Source organism: Phacochoerus africanus, chromosome 3 (assembly GCF_016906955.1).
Source record: "Phacochoerus africanus isolate WHEZ1 chromosome 3, ROS_Pafr_v1, whole genome shotgun sequence".
NCBI lineage: Eukaryota > Metazoa > Chordata > Mammalia > Artiodactyla > Suidae > Phacochoerus > Phacochoerus africanus.
The window spans coordinates 149,782,117-149,799,947 of NC_062546.1; the positions used below are offsets into that span (position 1 = coordinate 149,782,117).

General features: G+C 40.9%; 1 protein-coding gene across 2 annotated transcripts in view; it reads right to left on the reverse strand.

The window, feature by feature from the left end:
* The window catches only part of TTN (titin), a 274,931-nt gene that overhangs the window by 54,912 nt on the left and 202,188 nt on the right, over positions 1-17,831 (reverse strand). For both annotated transcript variants that reach the window (XM_047772981.1, XM_047772982.1), the window contains 28 exons: positions 17,261-17,557; positions 16,851-17,150; positions 16,451-16,765; positions 16,215-16,363; positions 15,305-15,455; positions 14,934-15,215; positions 13,445-13,747; positions 12,628-12,930; positions 12,245-12,526; positions 11,851-12,150; positions 11,455-11,757; positions 11,052-11,360; positions 10,655-10,936; positions 10,235-10,534; positions 9,855-10,148; positions 6,800-9,766; positions 6,213-6,533; positions 5,831-6,115; positions 5,436-5,735; positions 4,817-5,119; positions 4,119-4,394; positions 3,703-4,002; positions 3,293-3,595; positions 2,825-3,124; positions 2,022-2,309; positions 1,373-1,669; positions 982-1,284; positions 576-881 (listed from right to left, as the gene is read on the reverse strand). In XM_047772981.1, the coding sequence (XP_047628937.1) occupies positions 576-881; positions 982-1,284; positions 1,373-1,669; positions 2,022-2,309; positions 2,825-3,124; positions 3,293-3,595; positions 3,703-4,002; positions 4,119-4,394; positions 4,817-5,119; positions 5,436-5,735; positions 5,831-6,115; positions 6,213-6,533; positions 6,800-9,766; positions 9,855-10,148; positions 10,235-10,534; positions 10,655-10,936; positions 11,052-11,360; positions 11,455-11,757; positions 11,851-12,150; positions 12,245-12,526; positions 12,628-12,930; positions 13,445-13,747; positions 14,934-15,215; positions 15,305-15,455; positions 16,215-16,363; positions 16,451-16,765; positions 16,851-17,150; positions 17,261-17,557 (10,719 nt within the window). The remainder of the gene's footprint in view (positions 1-575; positions 882-981; positions 1,285-1,372; positions 1,670-2,021; positions 2,310-2,824; positions 3,125-3,292; positions 3,596-3,702; positions 4,003-4,118; positions 4,395-4,816; positions 5,120-5,435; positions 5,736-5,830; positions 6,116-6,212; positions 6,534-6,799; positions 9,767-9,854; positions 10,149-10,234; positions 10,535-10,654; positions 10,937-11,051; positions 11,361-11,454; positions 11,758-11,850; positions 12,151-12,244; positions 12,527-12,627; positions 12,931-13,444; positions 13,748-14,933; positions 15,216-15,304; positions 15,456-16,214; positions 16,364-16,450; positions 16,766-16,850; positions 17,151-17,260; positions 17,558-17,831) is intronic.

The window sequence follows — 17,831 nt, forward strand, 5'->3', positions numbered from 1 at the left end:
CGGAAGGTTGGTTCTTGGCTTTCTTCCAGTAAAGGCACTCTGCTATGTACTCTGGCTTGCTTTCTTTATTTCATGGTAGGAAGAAAAGTGCACGGGTGGGGGTGGGGGTGGAGTATAATACCAAGTAATTCAAAGTAAAAGGGGCACTGGTTAGGGAGAATAAGTGATAGAAAAAATGGTAAGAAGGGAAATTAAGATGGAGAGTCTACCAAGTACATACTATGGGAAGGATGAATAAGAAGAGAAAATAAAAACCAAAGAATGATAAATATAAATTAAATACTTAGTTAAAAAAATCTTTTTGTTCTCAGGATAAAATTCCTATATTTCATATTCTTCTGAAGACGTGAAATCCTCATGTAAGTATGAAAGGCATTTCAGAAACTCCAATCACCTTGTGTTCCATCTGGCTTGTTACGCGATACCATAAAGTACCAACCCACCTCTCCTAAAATGTGCTTGTAGAATTACCAACCCCAAAACTTGTAAATAAATCTACATAAGGCAGTTCTATACTCCTTCTTACAATATAACTGATGGGAAAAGCTCTGTGTATTTCTCCTGTTAATACTTACTTAAAATGTCCTTGGGACAATGTTTATCTGGCACATCACTGGGGTCACTGTATCCGATCTTATTAACGGCGTATACACGGAACTGATATTCTGTGTTTTCCATTAGGCCGGTAACTTCAAAGCGGGTTTTCTGTAGCTTCTGGGGCAAGTTGCACCTCACCCAGTTATCAGAATCAGCCCGTTTTACTTCAACAAGGTAACCAATGATGGGGCTACCACCATCGTAGGCTGGCTTGCCCCAAGATAGACTCACCGAGCTACGGGTTGTATCATATACCTTGGGGAAAGCTGGCGGGCCAGGAGGATCTGAGGATAAATAATAATAGAACATTTTCATTAAAACCTCATTCCTGGTTGTTCAGTGCTGATTATAACACAAGATATGAGACTCTTCTTGAAAACTTACACAGAGGGTCTTGGGCATAGACAGCTTTGGATGCATCGCTAGGTTTGCCTGGCCCAGCCTTATTTATAGCTGTAACTCGGAACTCGTACTCCGTGCCTTCTTGGAGACCTGTTGCTTTTATTGTTCTTTCTATAACGGGTTTTCTGTTGACCTTAGTCCAGTTAAGTGCCTGGGTTTCCCGCTTTTCGACCAAGTAGCCAGTGATGGGTGAGCCGCCGTCATCTGCTGGTGGTTTCCAGCTTACTGTCATGTGATCTTTGGTTACGTTGCTAATAACAGGAGGATCACAGCGTCCCGGTGGGTCTGCAGAGGATGACTGGCAAGTTAATATCACAGTCTAAAAGGTAGCATTTAAAAAGTAAAATGCAAAACCACAGGAAAATGTCCCTACCGTATGGGTTTTTAGCCACTGCTGGTTCAGTAAAGATTGGATCACCCACTCCATATTTATTTTCAGCACAGATCCGGAACTGATACTCATGGCCCTCAATCAGTTTCTCCACGCTGCAGCTGGTGATGGGCACAGTGGCAGAGACTTGTGCCCAGTTGGGTCTGCTTGTTTCACGCTTGTCAACAATATAGTTGGTGATTTCTGAGCCTCCATCTTCAAGAGGAGGTTCCCAAGAAAGCATTGCACGATCTGAATACATTTTGTTGATTTTAACGGATGCTGGAGGACCTGGCTTATCTGAAAGGATAAGAGAGAAAAGTGAAGTCTTTCACTAATACAAAGTGTGAAATGGGGAGTGAGTAGAGTGGAGGTCTGGAGACCTGGGCTGCAGTCTTTACATTGTCATTAACTTCCTCTTTGACCTTGGAAGTTATTTAATTGCCTCTTATCTAAAATTATGTAACTGGAATATGTGGTCTCTAATGGGCTTTTCGGCTGAAAAACTCTCTTTTCCTGTGATGAGAATAATTCTGTGATTACAAAAGATACATCAAGATAGGTATATTTTCTCACATATTATTTTGTAAATTCTATTACATCACCCTGAACCAAAGTGAAAGGTGAGATGTTAGTTAAGTGCTGTAGTTACCTAACACTTTCAGCTTGATGGTGGCTGACTTGGAGCCACTTGCGTTCTCGGCAGTGATGGTGTAGTCCCCTGAGTCTTTTCGGTTCACGCTGAACAGCTCCAGGGTGCACAGGTTCCGCTTCATGGCCATCTTGATGCCTTCTGATGGTTTGAGTGGCGTGCCGTCCTTCTTCCAAGAGACGGTGGGCATCGGTTTACCAAAAACAGTAGCATCCAGGCAAACGTTAGTCCCAGCTTTCACAGTAAGCAAAGATTTCATAGCCACACTCAGGTCTATCCTGGGAGGAACTGGAAAGAGATAAAAGGATTTAATATATGCAAAGCTATATTATATAATTCTTACTGATGAAAGTAGGAAATGCACATGATCTTGAGATGGGATTTTTTTTTTTAAGTACCCAAATTCATGGTAAAAGAAATGCAAGTTTAGTGCTGAAATTTGACAATGCCATCAAGAAAAAAGTAAAGGTCGCCTATGAAATTTGACAATGCCATCAAGAAAAAAGTAAAGGTCGCCTATGATTCCGACATCCTTAAAGCTTCACTCATTTTGGTACATTTCTGCGTCATCCTTCTGTGCATGTGTATGGTTAAAATTATACAGCCCTCAGAAGTTTTGTGTCCTGCTTTTTAGTTAACATGTTCTTAAGATTCTCCATAATCATAATTTTTAGTATCTGTCTGTAAAGTACCTATCACTTGACTTGTCCTTATTTCATAGATGTAGATTTCGTTTTTTTATTGGGAGAAATATATATTATGCGAGCTCTCCACTTTTGCTATAATGTTCAACAGAATCTTACCACTTTCTGCAGCGATGGTCACTGGATCAGAAGGTTCAGAAGGCTGGCTGATATTGACTGCAGTCTTGGCAATTGCTCTGAATTGATACTGAGCATTCTCTTCTAAGCCAGTAACTGTGTACTCTTCCAGGGGAATCTGGTGAGGTGAAGTGTTGCACCGCACCCACTTATCACCAGGAAGTTTGCAAGCTTCTATGAAATAGCCAATAATTTTGCTGCCTCCGTCATGCTTTGGACGAGCCCAGATGAGGGATACGGTACTCTTGGAAACATCAATAACTTCAGGCTTTCCAGGAGGATCTACAAGCAAGAGAGAGATTCTCAGCATTTATCTTAACAGCTTTAGAAATGTTGATCTTCTGCATGTCACAGTGTCACCCAGAATATATTCCTGGATGGAAATAGGGACTTTCAGAGACTCCGAGATTTAAATATGTCCTCATACTACTTAAAAAAAAAATTACTTACCAACTGGCATTCTTGCAGTTACATATTCAGTTGGTTTGCTGGGTGGACTGGATCCAGCTTTATTTAGGGCATAGATTCTGAATGAATACTCAAGGCCTTCTACAAGGCCAGCACAGGGATATTCAGTTGACCGAACAGGAGTATCATTGGCTTTCACCCACAGCAGACTGTTTCTTTCTTTGCGTTCAATCAAGTAACCAGTAATAGGGCTCCCTCCATCACTGTCTGGTCTGTCCCATGCCACAAATATGCAGTCTTTGTTGACTTTAGTGACCCGGGCATTCTTTGGTGCACTGGGAACATCTGGGGATGAAGATGAGGGAAATGTCAGTTTCTAGCCTAAGTAAGAGATGAGAAAGAAAAGACTACTTTTTCTTTTTCTTTTTTTCTCTTTCCTGGAAGAAACATACCAAATGGGAACTTAGCCAGCATCTTTGGAGAGGTGAGAGGCTCCGAAATGCCAAATCGATTCTCAGCACGGACTCGGAAGATATACTCTTGGCCTGGGATCAGTTTTCCAATCCTGCAGGAAGTTTTTGTCACTGAAGCTAACGCTGTCACCCAGTCACCTCTGCTGACGTCACACTTCTCCACTATGTAATTGGTGATGTTACTGCCTCCATCCTCCAGGGGGATGTGCCATGACAGGGAGCAAGCGTCGGCGTCTATGTCAGAAATGTCAAACGGAGGCTGAGGGGGCCCAGGAGCATCTGTGTGAACCAAGAGGGAAAAAAAATTTAATATATATATAAGAAGAGGGATGTGACGGGAAAAAAAAATTATGGTCTTCATATTTAGATGGCCATGTGTCTAATGCTTAACTTACCCATGACGGTAACTTTGATTTTCTGAGTATCTGTCCCAGAACTGTTCTCTGCAGTGAGGCTGTAGTAACCACTGTCTTTCCTGGTAACATCCTTTATGATCAGGACTGAAGAATTGTCTCCTTTATGCACCGCCAGGTGGCTGGATGTAACAACTTCATCTTCTCCTTTTTTCCATTTACATATTGGATTAGGCTTTCCATAGACATGGGCTTCAATTCGGAGTTTCTTCCCAGCTTTAATAGTAATTTGCTCTGGCATAAGGATCTTGGGTGGCACTAAAAGTAAAATGGAAAAACATCAATTTTGTGGGCGGGCTCAATTTCCTCCGGTGGGAAACTACTAGTGTTCTTTCAAATTGTATACTGTCAGCTCTTAGTGGGTTCAAATCGTTTACATTACTGCTAGTACTTTTTTTTAAAGATTGAGATAGATACAGATTGAAAATATCAGAATCCAGTATACATAATAAAGATAGGTGTTGCTTCAAGAAACTTGTTATATATATGAATGTGTGTACCATATCAAGGTTTAAAGTGTATTTATGAAGTGTTGTAGGCCCAAATGTTTCAAAACCTCTGTTGTCTACTATATTGCAATTATTTCTGAAACTAGATTCTTCAGCGAGAAATGTCTACGTATCAAGAGAAAATTGTCATAAACATTTATAACATGATAAATGTAACTCATTAGTACTTACACAGCTGTTCTTTGGCTTCGTACACTCCTTCAGCTTCTCTTGGTAAACTGACTCCAACAGCATTTCTGGCCGCCACTCTAAATTTGTACTTCTTTCCTTCCTTGAGGCCAGTGACAACCAGGCTGAGGTCTTTCACCACTGAGTATTCTGTCCAGCGATCTGCAGGCTGTTCTTCTTCTCTGTAACTAATGATGTAGCCATCAATTTTAGCGCCTCCATCACGCAGGGGAGGTAACCAGGCTAACGTGGCACTGTTCTTTGTCATTTCGGTAACTTCTAGTTTCCTTGGGGGATCCGGCTCACCTAGAAGAAAAATGTGATTAAGAAAAAACTGTCCAGGTAACCTAATCCAACTCCTTTGTAAATGTACATCAGTGTTTGGGTATGCCACTAGCTTCAAAGTATGTGGAAACTATGGTTTGGTAGGTTGGAAGTAAAAACTATACTGTGAGGCAGATCAAAAAAGTGTTTAGGGAGTGAGTTTGAAATTTATTTATTTGTACTGTTGGGTTTCTGCAAATTAAAACCCCTTGCAGTAGTGGATTAAAATGTTTCTGTATCTTGACATTGCTGAATTCGGGGACTGGTGTTAAAAGGTGGAAGAATGGATGTGACTTACTGAGAGGATCTGATGCGAGCACTGGCTTGGGGACGTCTGCTGGGACGCCGGGGCCATACTCGTTGACAGCAGTTACTCTGAAGAAATACTCGTTCCCAGGGACAAGATTGGTGACATGGAAGCTTGTTTTCTTCACTTCTGGGGTGACTGTTGACCATGTCTTTCTATCGGCCTCACGTTTCTCCACAATATAATGTGTCACTTGGCTCCCACCATCGTTCTCGGGAGGGGCCCAGGAAATGTGGCACGATGTTTTAGTGACATCCGAAACTTTTAAGTCAGACACAGGTCCAGGAGTATCTAAAGAGCCACAAAGTCAGATGTATATGTTTTCTCAGCCTCCGTATTAACTAAGGCATTTTTCAAGGGGAGGAAGAAGCTTGTTAATAACCTACCTAATACTCTGACATTCACAAACACAGCCTTTTCTCCTGCCGGGTTCACAAGCGTCAAGGAATATTTTCCTGAGTCGTCACGGGTAGAGTTGGGGATGACGAGGAAGGCCATAGTGTCCACCAGGTCAACTTGTCCCTTTCTGACGACGTTATCAATACCCACTTTTCGCCAAGTGACCTTAGGGGCTGGTCTCCCTCTCACTATGGCAAAGAGTCGAATAGGGCATCCTGCCCTCACTGTGACCAGTTTTCTCATGCTGGCATCCAAGTCGATCTCAGGAGGTTCTGCAAATGACATGAAAGCCATAAGACGACTGAGAATGTGAGGAAGTCATGTGACAAGAGAGGCACGAATGCTTCATGGGATGAAAGAGGGCCTCACCTAGGATTTCTTTAGGTTTAATAGCGTCCTTTAGTTCTGCAGGGCGCCCGATGCCAACTTGGTTTTGGGCACAAACCCTGAACTCATATTCCTGGTTTTCATCTAAGCTGGTCACGGTGAATTCCATGCGGACGAGTTGCGCTGCAGCATTGCACCTTTTCCAGCCTTCATCAGGGGACATATCTGGTTTTTTCGGTCTCATTTCCACAACATATCCAATTATTGGTGCGCCACCATCATACACTGGTTTTCCCCACCCAAGAGTTATGGAACTTTTGGTTGTATCAACCACTTTGAGATTGGTAGGTGGACCAGGTGGTTCTGAAAGTAGATTATATAAGAATAAATTCACACATGGTTAACTACTTACTACTCATGATACTTTAGTGTATAATTTTATATAGTCTTTCATTATATTCCATTTTTTTCCTTCAAGAAATTAGAATCTACCATTGTTTGTACATTTTAGGTGATCTGGTACAAGATCTATGTATAATATATTGGCTAAAATAAGGTATTACTTATTTGGTTGATACCTCTGTGTTGAGATTATGAGCTGGTATAATATCGGAAAAAGAACATCTTACCCATGGGGTCTTTTGCCACCACTGGTCTTGACGGCAAGCTTGGTTCTCCAATTCCAATTTCATTTTCTGCCTTGACACGGAACTGATACTCATGTCCTGGGAGGAGATTCTGTACTTTCAAACGTCTCTCTGGGATCGCACTCTTGTTGACAGGGACCCATCGTGTTGAATGTTTTTCCTTTTTCTCCAAATAGTATCCTGTGATGGACTTTCCACCATCATATTCAGGTGGAGTCCAAACCACAGTCATCTCTTCTTTGCTTACTTTAGTGATTTCTGGGGGATCAGGGCGACCAGGTCTATCATATTTGGTTTTTGCAATGACTGGTTTACTTTCTGTTGGAGGCCCTGTGCCTATTTTATTTTCTGCACGGACTCTGAAAATATATTCATTTCCTTCTATGAGACGTGTTACTGTAGCACCAGGTGTTAAGACGGTTGCAGAAAAAGTAGACCAAACCATTCGCTTGCTCTCACATTTTTCTAGGATGTAATTTTGGATTTCACAGCCACCATCATCCTCTGGTGGGTCCCAATGAAGAGTACACCTATCACTACACACATCAACGATTTTCAGATTTCTTACAGGACCAGGCTTATCTAAAACATTGACAGTGGCATAGGCCACAAAACTGCCAGCTGTGTTAGTTGCTGTAATCACGTATTTACCACCATCGCTTCGTTTTGCCTTAGCAAGAGCAAATTTAGAGAAATCAGCACCAGTCTCAATCTTGGCCCTTGGTGATCTTGTAAAGTCTGTAGCATCTTTGTCCTTAGTCCATGAAACTTCTGGGAATGGTTTGCCTCTAACACCTGCCTCAAGTCGAATGGTGTCTCCTGCTTTGACAGTTAGAACACCACTTAATTTCAGATCAAGTACTGGTTTCTGTAAGTCTTCCTTCACAACAACTTCCTCTGTCTTGACCCAGTCACTTTCCCCACCTTCGTTCTTGGTTTGCACTCTGAACTCATAAATCTGGTTCTCAACACATTTGTCAACCATGTAGTGGGTTTCTTTAATGCTTCCTTTATGCACTCTTTCCCAGTCAGCAGAGCCCTTCAGCCTCCTTTCAACATGATATGAGAGATTTGGGCTACCACCGTCATAAGTAGGCCTCCTCCACTTGAGATAAACAAATGTCTTTCCTTTATCTGCAATATGAAGGTTTTCAGGCTCACCTGGTCTATCAATCGGGTTAATAGCCAGAATTGGGGTTTTCGTTTCAATAGTTGGCCCAACACCTACTTTATTCTCTGCACAAACTCGGAAATAGTATTCATTGTTGGCTAGGAGGTTAGCCTTGATTAGTCGCTTAGTGACGTCCGAAGCAACAATTGACCAGCCTTTCTGGTTTGGTTTGCGATATTCCACTATGAAATTTGTTATTTCTGTGCCACCATTATCGAGTGGATTTTCCCAAGAAACTGTACAGTTCTCTTTGGTTACACTGCTAACCTTCAAATTCTGACAAGGCCCAGGCCTGTCAAGGACATTCACAATAGCAGAACCTTGGGCATGTCCACTGCTGTTCTTAGCTGAGATGATGTACTTGCCATGATCAGCTCGAACAGCTTCTTTAATTTGTAGCTCAGCACGAGGTAGATCGTGAATTATGTCAACCCGCTTTTCTCGGGCCAATACTTTGCCTTCCTTGGACCAAGTTATGTCTGGTTCAGGCCTGCCTCTGACCCGAGCAAGTATTCGGATAGTTTGGCCCACTCGAACAGTAATAACATCACGACAAGTAACATCAAGTTCGACCTCTGGAGGATGAAGGATGTCCTTTGCAATCACAGATTCTGCTAGTTCTCTTGGTTCGCCCTCTCCCACAATATTAGCTGCCTTTATACGGAACCTGTACTCATTTCCTTCAATTAGTCCAGGTACCCTAAAGGCACATTGCCTAATGAGTTCATCTTTATTAATCCTGTTCCACTGTGTTGTCCCAGCTTTCTGACATTCCACTACATAGCCGAGAATGGGGCTGCCACCGTCACTGAGAGGCTTTGTCCACACGAGGTCAGCTGTTTCTCTGGTCTTATCTTTTAGTTTAGGATTAATAGGTGGTCCAGGTGGTTTGATGGGTCGGCAAGCTTTTATTGGATCAGAACTTGGGGATGGATTGCTTAGTCCTGCAAGATTCTCAGCAAAAACTCTAAACTCATATGTGTTTCCCTCATAGAGTCCAGTCACTCTAAACTTCAGGTCAGGTATAGGTGTTTTGTTGACCCTTACCCATTTGCCCGTTACTTCGCGACGCTCCACGTAGTAACCAGTTATTGGACTGCCACCATCAGATTTTGGCAGAGTCCAAGACACTGTTGCAGCATTTTCAGTAATGTCAGTAACCACTGGTTTACCTGGAGGAGATGGAGGGCTAAACTTATGTTTAGCAACAGTAGGTATAGAGTCAAGGGGAGGGCCTACACCAATCTTATTCTCTGCTTTCACTCGGAAAACATATTCACAGCCCTTTTGCAGATGTGGGACTTTGAGCTTTGTCTTACTGCTTCCCGAAGAGACAACACCCCACGTGTCTTTCTTTGTGTCTTTTTTCTCGACAATGTAATTTATCACGGGGCTTCCTCCATCATCCTTAGGTGGCTGCCATGAGATAGTCATATGTTCAGGGGTAACTTCCAGGATATGAATAGGGCCTGTTGGTGGACCAGGAACATCAAGAACAGTAAGATGTACGGCTACTGTTTTGGTGCCAGCTGCATTGGAAACTGTAATCTGATATTCCCCAGTGTCTTTCCTTAAGCAGTTCTTAATGGTAAGTACTGATGAGAAGTTGTCAGTTTCCACTGTATAGCGTTCATCTGTTTTAATCTCACTGCCATCAGTTGTCCACTTTGCAGTAGGAAAGGGTACACCTCTTATAATGGCAGGGAATCTGACTGCAGTTCCAGCTTTTACCACAAGGCCCTCAATTAATTTCACATCCAGCTCTACTGATGGAGGCACTGGAAAGTAAACACGTGGAAATTAGATTTTGATTTTTACAATATGAATAATTTACAAAGAAAGAAAACAATGCCAATAACAAATTACCTAGTTTTTCTTGACATTCTATTGGGATGGTTGTGTCGGGAAGACTAAGACCCACAATATTTTCAGCTTTTACACGGAATTTATAGGTCTTTCCTTGTTGTAGTCCAGTAACAACACACTCTAAGTTTGTCACAGTCTTGAACTTAATCCAGTCTTCAGTGCCCTCCTCTTTATATTCCACCAAATACCCAGTGATTGGAGAGCCACCATCACGATCTGGTTTATTCCAAACAAGGGAGACTTCAGTCTTGTCCACATCTACATGGTGTAGGTTCTTGGGTGGCCCTGGGGGATCTTTTCAGAAGAAGAAGTTATGATGAATAAATAATATCTTCAAAGACAGTCAGACTGTACTTTTGTGTTCAGAGAAAGCAACTTACGTAGGGGATCCACAGCCTTGATGGGTTTAAGTGTTTCCACAAAAGGACCACGTCCGTACTGGTTCTCAGCAGCTACCCGGAAGAGATACTGACTGCCTTCATTAAGATGTTTAGCCATGTGACTCTTTTTCTTCGATGTAGTTGAAAGAGGTGACCACTGGGCACTGGCAACATCTCTCCTCTCAACCACATAATTTGTAATAACAGAACCGCCATCATCCAGTGGTTCCTTCCAAGTAAGGTAACAAGAATCTTTCCTAATTTCACTGACCTCCAGATCTCTAGGTGGCCCAGGCTTATCTGAAAAGTGTTAAATAATGTAGTTACATAAGTGATTTAATCCAGATAAGAGCTCAAAATGTACTGAGTTACTTTTATATGTTACTGCATTCAATACATCGCAAGCACTGAAGTTCTTACCTAATACGAGTACTTTTACTGAGACAGTTTTGGAACCAGCTGGATTCTCCACTGTTAAGGAATAAGTTCCACCATCTTCATGGGCAGCATTACGAATTTCAAGCTTGCTACCAACTGGAGTAACATCAATTCTTGCTTTAGTTGGAGCCTCTCTGTCTTCTTTTTTCCAAGTTACTTTTGGGAATGGCACTCCTTTGATGATGGCACTGAGTCTTAGAGTATCACCAACCTTTATGTGTTGTTCTCTTGCCATGTTGGCATCAAGAATCAACTCAGGGGGTTCTGCAACAAAGAAAACAGTACTTTCAGATTTGACTTGTTAATGTATTTTACAATTAAGCACAGACCATGAAACACTTCTCTTCCTTGCAGAGGCAGCTGAGAACGTTGTACTCACCAAGTCTGTCTTTTACCAGCACTGGCTCGGGAACATAAGCTGGATCTGATTCACCAGCTTCATTGACTGCTAACACTCTGAACTTATAAGACTGACCATCCCGAAGACCAGTGACTTTATATTTAGTTTCAGGACATGACTCAGGAGTGTGATTGGCTCTTTTCCATTCTTCGTCTCCAACTTTCTGGTACTCGACAATATAACCCAGAATCTTGCTCCCACCATCGCGACGTGGTGGCTGCCAAGTTAGATCAACTGAATTACTTGTTGTATCTATTGCTTCAGGATTAACAGGTGGACTTGGTTTAGCTACATAATAAGAAAACAAACAAAAAGGAGTTAGAATGTAGCTGAAAACAGAGTTGGAGAAAATGAAAGCTGAAAGAATGTTTTAGAACCATACCAATTGGATCTTTAGCAAAGACTGGTTTGGATGGTGGGCTTGGGTCTCCGATACCAATTTCATTTTCTGCAGACACTCGGAATTCATACTGACACCCTTCTAGAAGATCAGGAACCCTAAATTTAGTGTATGGATGGATAGGCTCTTTGGTAACTCTAGCCCATCGTTTAGACATAGTTTCCCTCTTTTCCAGGATGTAGTTTGTGATGGGCTTTCCTCCATCATTTGGCTTGTTCCAGGTTACTAAGGCAGAGTCTTTGGTAACTTCTGTAACAATCGGCTGGTCAGGTGCATCAGGAACCCCTGTAACGAACATTAGCCAAATGTGTTAGAAATTTACTTCTTCCTATTAACAATATCAAATATTGAATCACTAAAAAGAAATATAATGCATACTGAAACGATCTTTGGCTTTCATTGAATCAGACACCAGAGGATCGCTTATTCCATAGAGATTTTCAGCATGTATCCGGAAAATATAATCTTTTCCTTCAAGCAGTTTAGAGACTTTGCATGTTGTTTTAGCACTTGCAGATGTCACAGGTATCCAGACGTCTTTGCCTACCTCCTTCTTCTCAATAATGTAATTGGTAATTTCACTGCCTCCATCATCTAAAGGTGGCTTCCAAGAGATAATCATGTGATCTTTGGTTACCTCATCAAAAATAACTGGTCCTACTGGTGGTCCAGGACGATCTGAGGAAAAAAAAAAAAATCACAGCACAAAATGTTATTTTCATTTCTGTTTTGGGAAGAGCAGAATCTCTCACTCTGGCTAAATAATACTTACCAACAACGTTAACTTGGCAGAAACCTTTCCTGGAGCCTGTACTGTTCTCCACAACCACACAGTATTTGCCAGAATCTGAACGCTTGGCCTTGACCTTTTCTAGAGCAAGTGTCGTCGGCGTGGTCTTTATATGAGTACGGTCATCTTCTAGCACATCAGCTTCATCTTTGAACCAAGAAACCTTAGGCTTTGGTTTGCCTGAGTAACGGCCAGTGAGGGCAAAAGCTTCACCAACTCGAATTGTGAGCTTATCTCTGAAGTCGAGGTCGAGCGTTGGAGGAGCTAAAATGTACAATTATAAAGGTAAGACAGTCTGACCAATGTCCTATGATAAATCTATAAACGTACAAGTTTTCAAAGAATAAACTGCATTTGGCACATACCCAGCTCATCTTTGCAGGTGATTGGCTTGGTGCAGAATGATGGTTTGCCTTGTCCAACGATATTGACGGCACTGACACGGTACTCATAGGTATCACCTTCTTTTAAGCCTTTCACAGTGTATTTCCTGCTAAGCAGGTTGTCAGTTGTGACTTTGTGGAACTTCTCAGTTCCAATGAGACGGCTTTCTAGGACATAGTTAATAATTTCGGATCCACCATCATACTTAGGAGGATTCCAAGTCAAAGTAACGGAATCTTTAGTAATTTCTTTGACTTCCAGATCTTCAGGACGCTCTGGTACAGCTGCAAGTGTGGAATGACAGGGAGACAAATGTTAAGGATATAGGAGAATGTAGTAAATAATGCTTTTTTGAGGATTGCATTTAAACATGAAGCTATTTGTTTTGATGAATAACAAAGGAGATTTCAACATAAAATAAGTAGAGCTAAAAGGGACCCAATGCAATCTAATTTCTAGATGAGGAAATAGAGGTTCACTGAGGCCAAATCATTCAGGAAAATTCTTCAGAGTTGGTAGTTTTAGAGTTAGGGAAATACTTCATAGTTATGCCATTAAGTTGGAAATTTTAAAAAAATCGGTGTATTATTACATCGAGGGATTTGAAAAATTATATATATTCCCATAATCTCTTTCATAATCACATTTGAATACTACCAACATCAGATAATGAGTAATTATTTGCCAAGTGAATGCTTGTGAAATGAAATTTTTGGTATTTATACACCTATTTTGTCACTATAGTCTGTTATTAAGTGAAGATGTGATTAGGAGGAAACTGTTTTAAATTATACTTACTTATTGGATCTCTTATGACAAGTGCATCTGTTGTCTCAACAAATGGGCCCATGCCAATACTATTTTCAGCTGCAATTCGGAAAAAGTAGGCTTTTCCTTGAATGAGACCCTGGACGGTAGCATTTTGTCTGGTAACTGTGCATGTCACCGGGGTCCATGCTCTGCGGTCAGCTTCCCGCTTTTCAATGACATAATTGGTGATTGGAGAGCCTCCATCATCTTCTGGAGAAAACCATGTCAGTTTGCAGGAGTCAGTGGTTAGGTTGTGAGGCAGGAATGGTATTCCAACAGGACCTGGCACATCTGGAAATAAGAAGAAAAGGTTTCCAGTTGTTTGACTTCGGAAACTAACAGGGTTCAATATTACCCTCTTTAAAAGGGAGACAAAAAGTGTTATGAAAAAAGTAAGACTTTGTGTTTATTGAGTTTTTTCGTTCCTTGGTGTCTATAGTTAGCCATATTTTAAAATGAAGTAGGTTTGCAGTAGTTACTGTAGTTACTGGTTGCCCCTGCTTTAATAGAAACTGAAGGAACAGTTTTATATATATTCTTATTTTCTGTTTTTTTGGTAATTTGTGAGTCAGATAAGAGGGTACCGTTGGACGGGAAATGCACAGGGGGAGACAGGAGAAAGGTGGAGTGGCATGGCTACTCTTGTGTCTCATTTACTCTCCAGAGGGGATGGGGAAAGTTTTTGTTTTTGTTTTTTTGTTTTTTTTTTGTTTGTTTTTTTTGATTACCAGTGACTCTGAGCAGCATAGGAGACCAGTTCTTAAAGTAATAGCCATTGGATGAAAGTCTGTTCAGGAGTTTGAAAAAACCTTGAAGGACTGTTGTTCTAACATTTTGTTCAATAGAGAACTGGTTATTTTCACATAAAAACTGGGTATTTGGAATATGGTTGTGCCTTGAGATGTGCTGAGAGAGGATCTGAGTGGGAGGGCTTCACTCTCTGGGCAAATCACTGGAATAGAGTAGCCAGCAAGAGGCATGAACAAGCCTTGCAGAGCTCAACTCGATATTCAGCAACCAGAAATGCAATATTGATAATCAACTATGATGCCTCTTTTCAATTAGAATACTGAAACTTTCAAAGGGATTTTTGCATTATGATAACTAGTGGATCCTATGATATGAAAATGGTCAACCTTAGCAAATCGTTAAACATTCATGAGCATGTGTGGGAAGGTTGCTTTTATGCAAACTGCATAATAACATAGTAAATGCTTATGGTGCCATGTTATATAAAAAGGCAACATACAAGACTTTATTTATAGTAGGAGTACAACCACATATGTATATATGTATAGAATAAAAAAGCAAGGAGGACATTTAAAAAATGCTAATAGTGGTCAATGGGATTGTGGGTGATTTTTTTTTCTTATTTTCCAAAATATCTATGATATAATTTTTTGATAATACAGCTTTGCTGTACATGAAATAAAATGTTATTTTTTAAACTTTGCGTGGACAAACTGAAAGCTTTTACCTAATACATCAACGATAATTGTCTTCTTTCTTTCCCCCCCTGCATTTTTGGCAAGAAGAGAATAGACGCCTTGATGGCTCCTCTGGCAATTCTTGATGACCATGGAGGAGCTAATGGCTGTGGACTCAATGGTGGCCTCTTGAGGTAAGGCTCTTTCATTCATGCTCCAGGTAACAGTTGGAGGAGGCTTTCCAGACACATAGGCGATGATCCGAATCACCCCTCCAGCGTGGACCACAATTCTGTCTCTGACGCTGGCATCTAGCTGAAGGTCGGGTAACACTGGAAAACAATTGAAAATAACAGTTGTGCTTTTCATTTCCAATCCAAAACACCCATATTGATAAAATAAGAGAAATATTAATAATTACCAATTCTGTCCTTCATTTCAATGGCATCTGTGACTTCACCAGGTTCTCCGATGCCAGCAATGTTGACTGCTCTGACTCTAAATTTGTAGAATGCTCCTTCTTTTAATCCTGTCACCACAAGTTTTGTTCCTCTCACTTCTTTATCTTTAGCCTAGGGGAAAAGCACGAGCATTTTATAATTGGAATACAGTAGTTCTTTCTTATGCGTTGTTTTGTTTTCTGTGGTTTCATTTACTCAAAATCAATGGAGATCTGAAAATATTAAGTAGAATAAAATTCCACAAATAATAAAATCATAAATGTTAAATTGTGTGCTATTCTGAGTAATGTGATAAAGTCTTGTGCCATCTTGTCTATCCCTGTCCAGGATGTGAGCCATTCCTTTGTCCAGTGTATTCACACTGTATGTGCTACCCGCTTGATAGTATAGGAAAAAAATACAGTGTGTATTCATCGTTTCAGACACCCACTGGGGGGTCTGATCCTTGGGGATAAGGGGGGACCACTGTAGTTCTTTGTAGCTTCTTGTTTTTAATAGCTTTCCAAAGCATAACTAACAGCATATTTATTCTCTTTGGGAAAATTGTTGCCAAATTAGGTTTTAGGGATCAGATATTATAGGTAAATACTGAATGGCAGGAATCAGGTTTTAAAATGTTGTCAAATGATTGAAAAAACTGTACTATTCATTTATTCTACCTTTCTAGGCTTTATAGCCAAAAGATAAGTTATCTGTAATGTGACAACTTTTGATTATAGTTTTGATGTAAGAGATGTTTTCAGTTAGTTACTTGTTATACGTCTCATTTCTGAATCCAGATAATACAGGCAGGAGTTAATAGGATTGAGAATAATGACTACATGTTGAGTTAATTCATGGTACATCTCCATAATGCCAAGTGTTAGCTACCTTCACCCATTCTTCTTTCCCTTCTTCTTTATATTCAACGATGTATCCCGTTACTTTGGATCCACCATCTTTTAGTGGAGGAGACCACTCCAGATCTGCAGATGACTTCGTCCAGTCTGTGACTTTGGGAAATGGAGGGCCAGGTGGCGCTGGAGAGAACCCGTGTACATGTTAGTATTCTTGACTTTTCCATGGCACTTTTCGGGGCAAAGAAAAAGAATGGTTTCAAGGCTTACCAATTGGATCTCTAGCAGTCGCTGGATCTGAGGGCAGACTTGCTGGACCCACACCAGCAGCATTGATTGCATATACCCGGAATTGATAATCAGAACCTTCAATAAGACCAGTCACTTTATAAGAAACACCCAGAGTCATTGCCTTGATAGGATCTCGGTTAACTCTCTTCCATCTCTTTGAAGTGGTATCTTTCATTTCCAGCCAGTATCCTGTCACAGGAGAGCCTCCATCATATTCTGGCTCTTCCCAGTTGACAGTCATGGAGTTACGAGTCACACTGCTAACTGTTGGTTTATCTGGTGCTCCAGGGACAGCTGTGACAAAAATCACATTGATTTATAAGAAATCATGAAAAACACAAATAAGAATGACTTTGACTCTGAAGCACATCCTACTTACAGAAGAGGTTTCTTGCTGTTTCAGGTTCACTGTCAAGAGGCTCTCCAATGCCATACTTATTCTGGGCCATGATTCGGAATACATATTCATGGCCTTCTAGTAATTTGGGAATTGTGTACGTGCACTCTTTAGGTTCACTGGAGACACGCACCCATGTCTTCCTGTTAGCTTCTCTTTTCTCAATCACATAGTTTGTAATCTTAGAGCCACCATCATCTTTAGGTGGAAGCCAAGATAATGTCATTTGATCTGCTGAAATAGATTCGAACTTTATTGGTCCCACTGGAGGGCCAGGGCGACCTAAAATGGTTTAAAAAAAGAAAACTTTATGAGGAGAATGATCCTAAAGCCAAATATTACATTTATGAACAGAAAATCATGTAGTTTTAATGAAACCAGGTAATCTTTACCAAGGACATTCAATCTCATTTCCTTTGATGCTGTTCCCAGATTATTCACGGCCGTGATGGTATATAAGCCAGTGTCACTCCTGCGAGACTGTGGAATAACTAGGGTGCAAGTATCGTCCACCACCAGTTTGTTGACATGGGTGTCATAGACAACAGGTTCTTTGTTATCAGGCTTCTTTGGAGGAGCTTTAAACCAGGTTAGTGTCGGGAATGGCACGCCTTTAATTTTGGCCACGATGCTAACATCAGTTCCTTCTTCAACCTCCATAAATTCTTTTAGCTCAATTGAAGGTGGGCCTAGATTGTTTTTTTTTAAAAAAAGTTTTCATTAGGAACATGAAGCACCAAAGGATTGAAAGTAGAATTCACAGTGACCATAAAGTTATTTAGATTTACTGTAGGCAGGCTTTATAGACCTACCCCACATAAAGAACAGATCTGTCTTCAGCTAATTTATACCAGTTTGGGGAACAGGTACATGTGGTTTTAATCCTTTATTGATCTACATGTGGCTGTGTATCATCTATTGCCTCTCTCTGACCTGGCATCATTATGACTAGATATTGAGAAA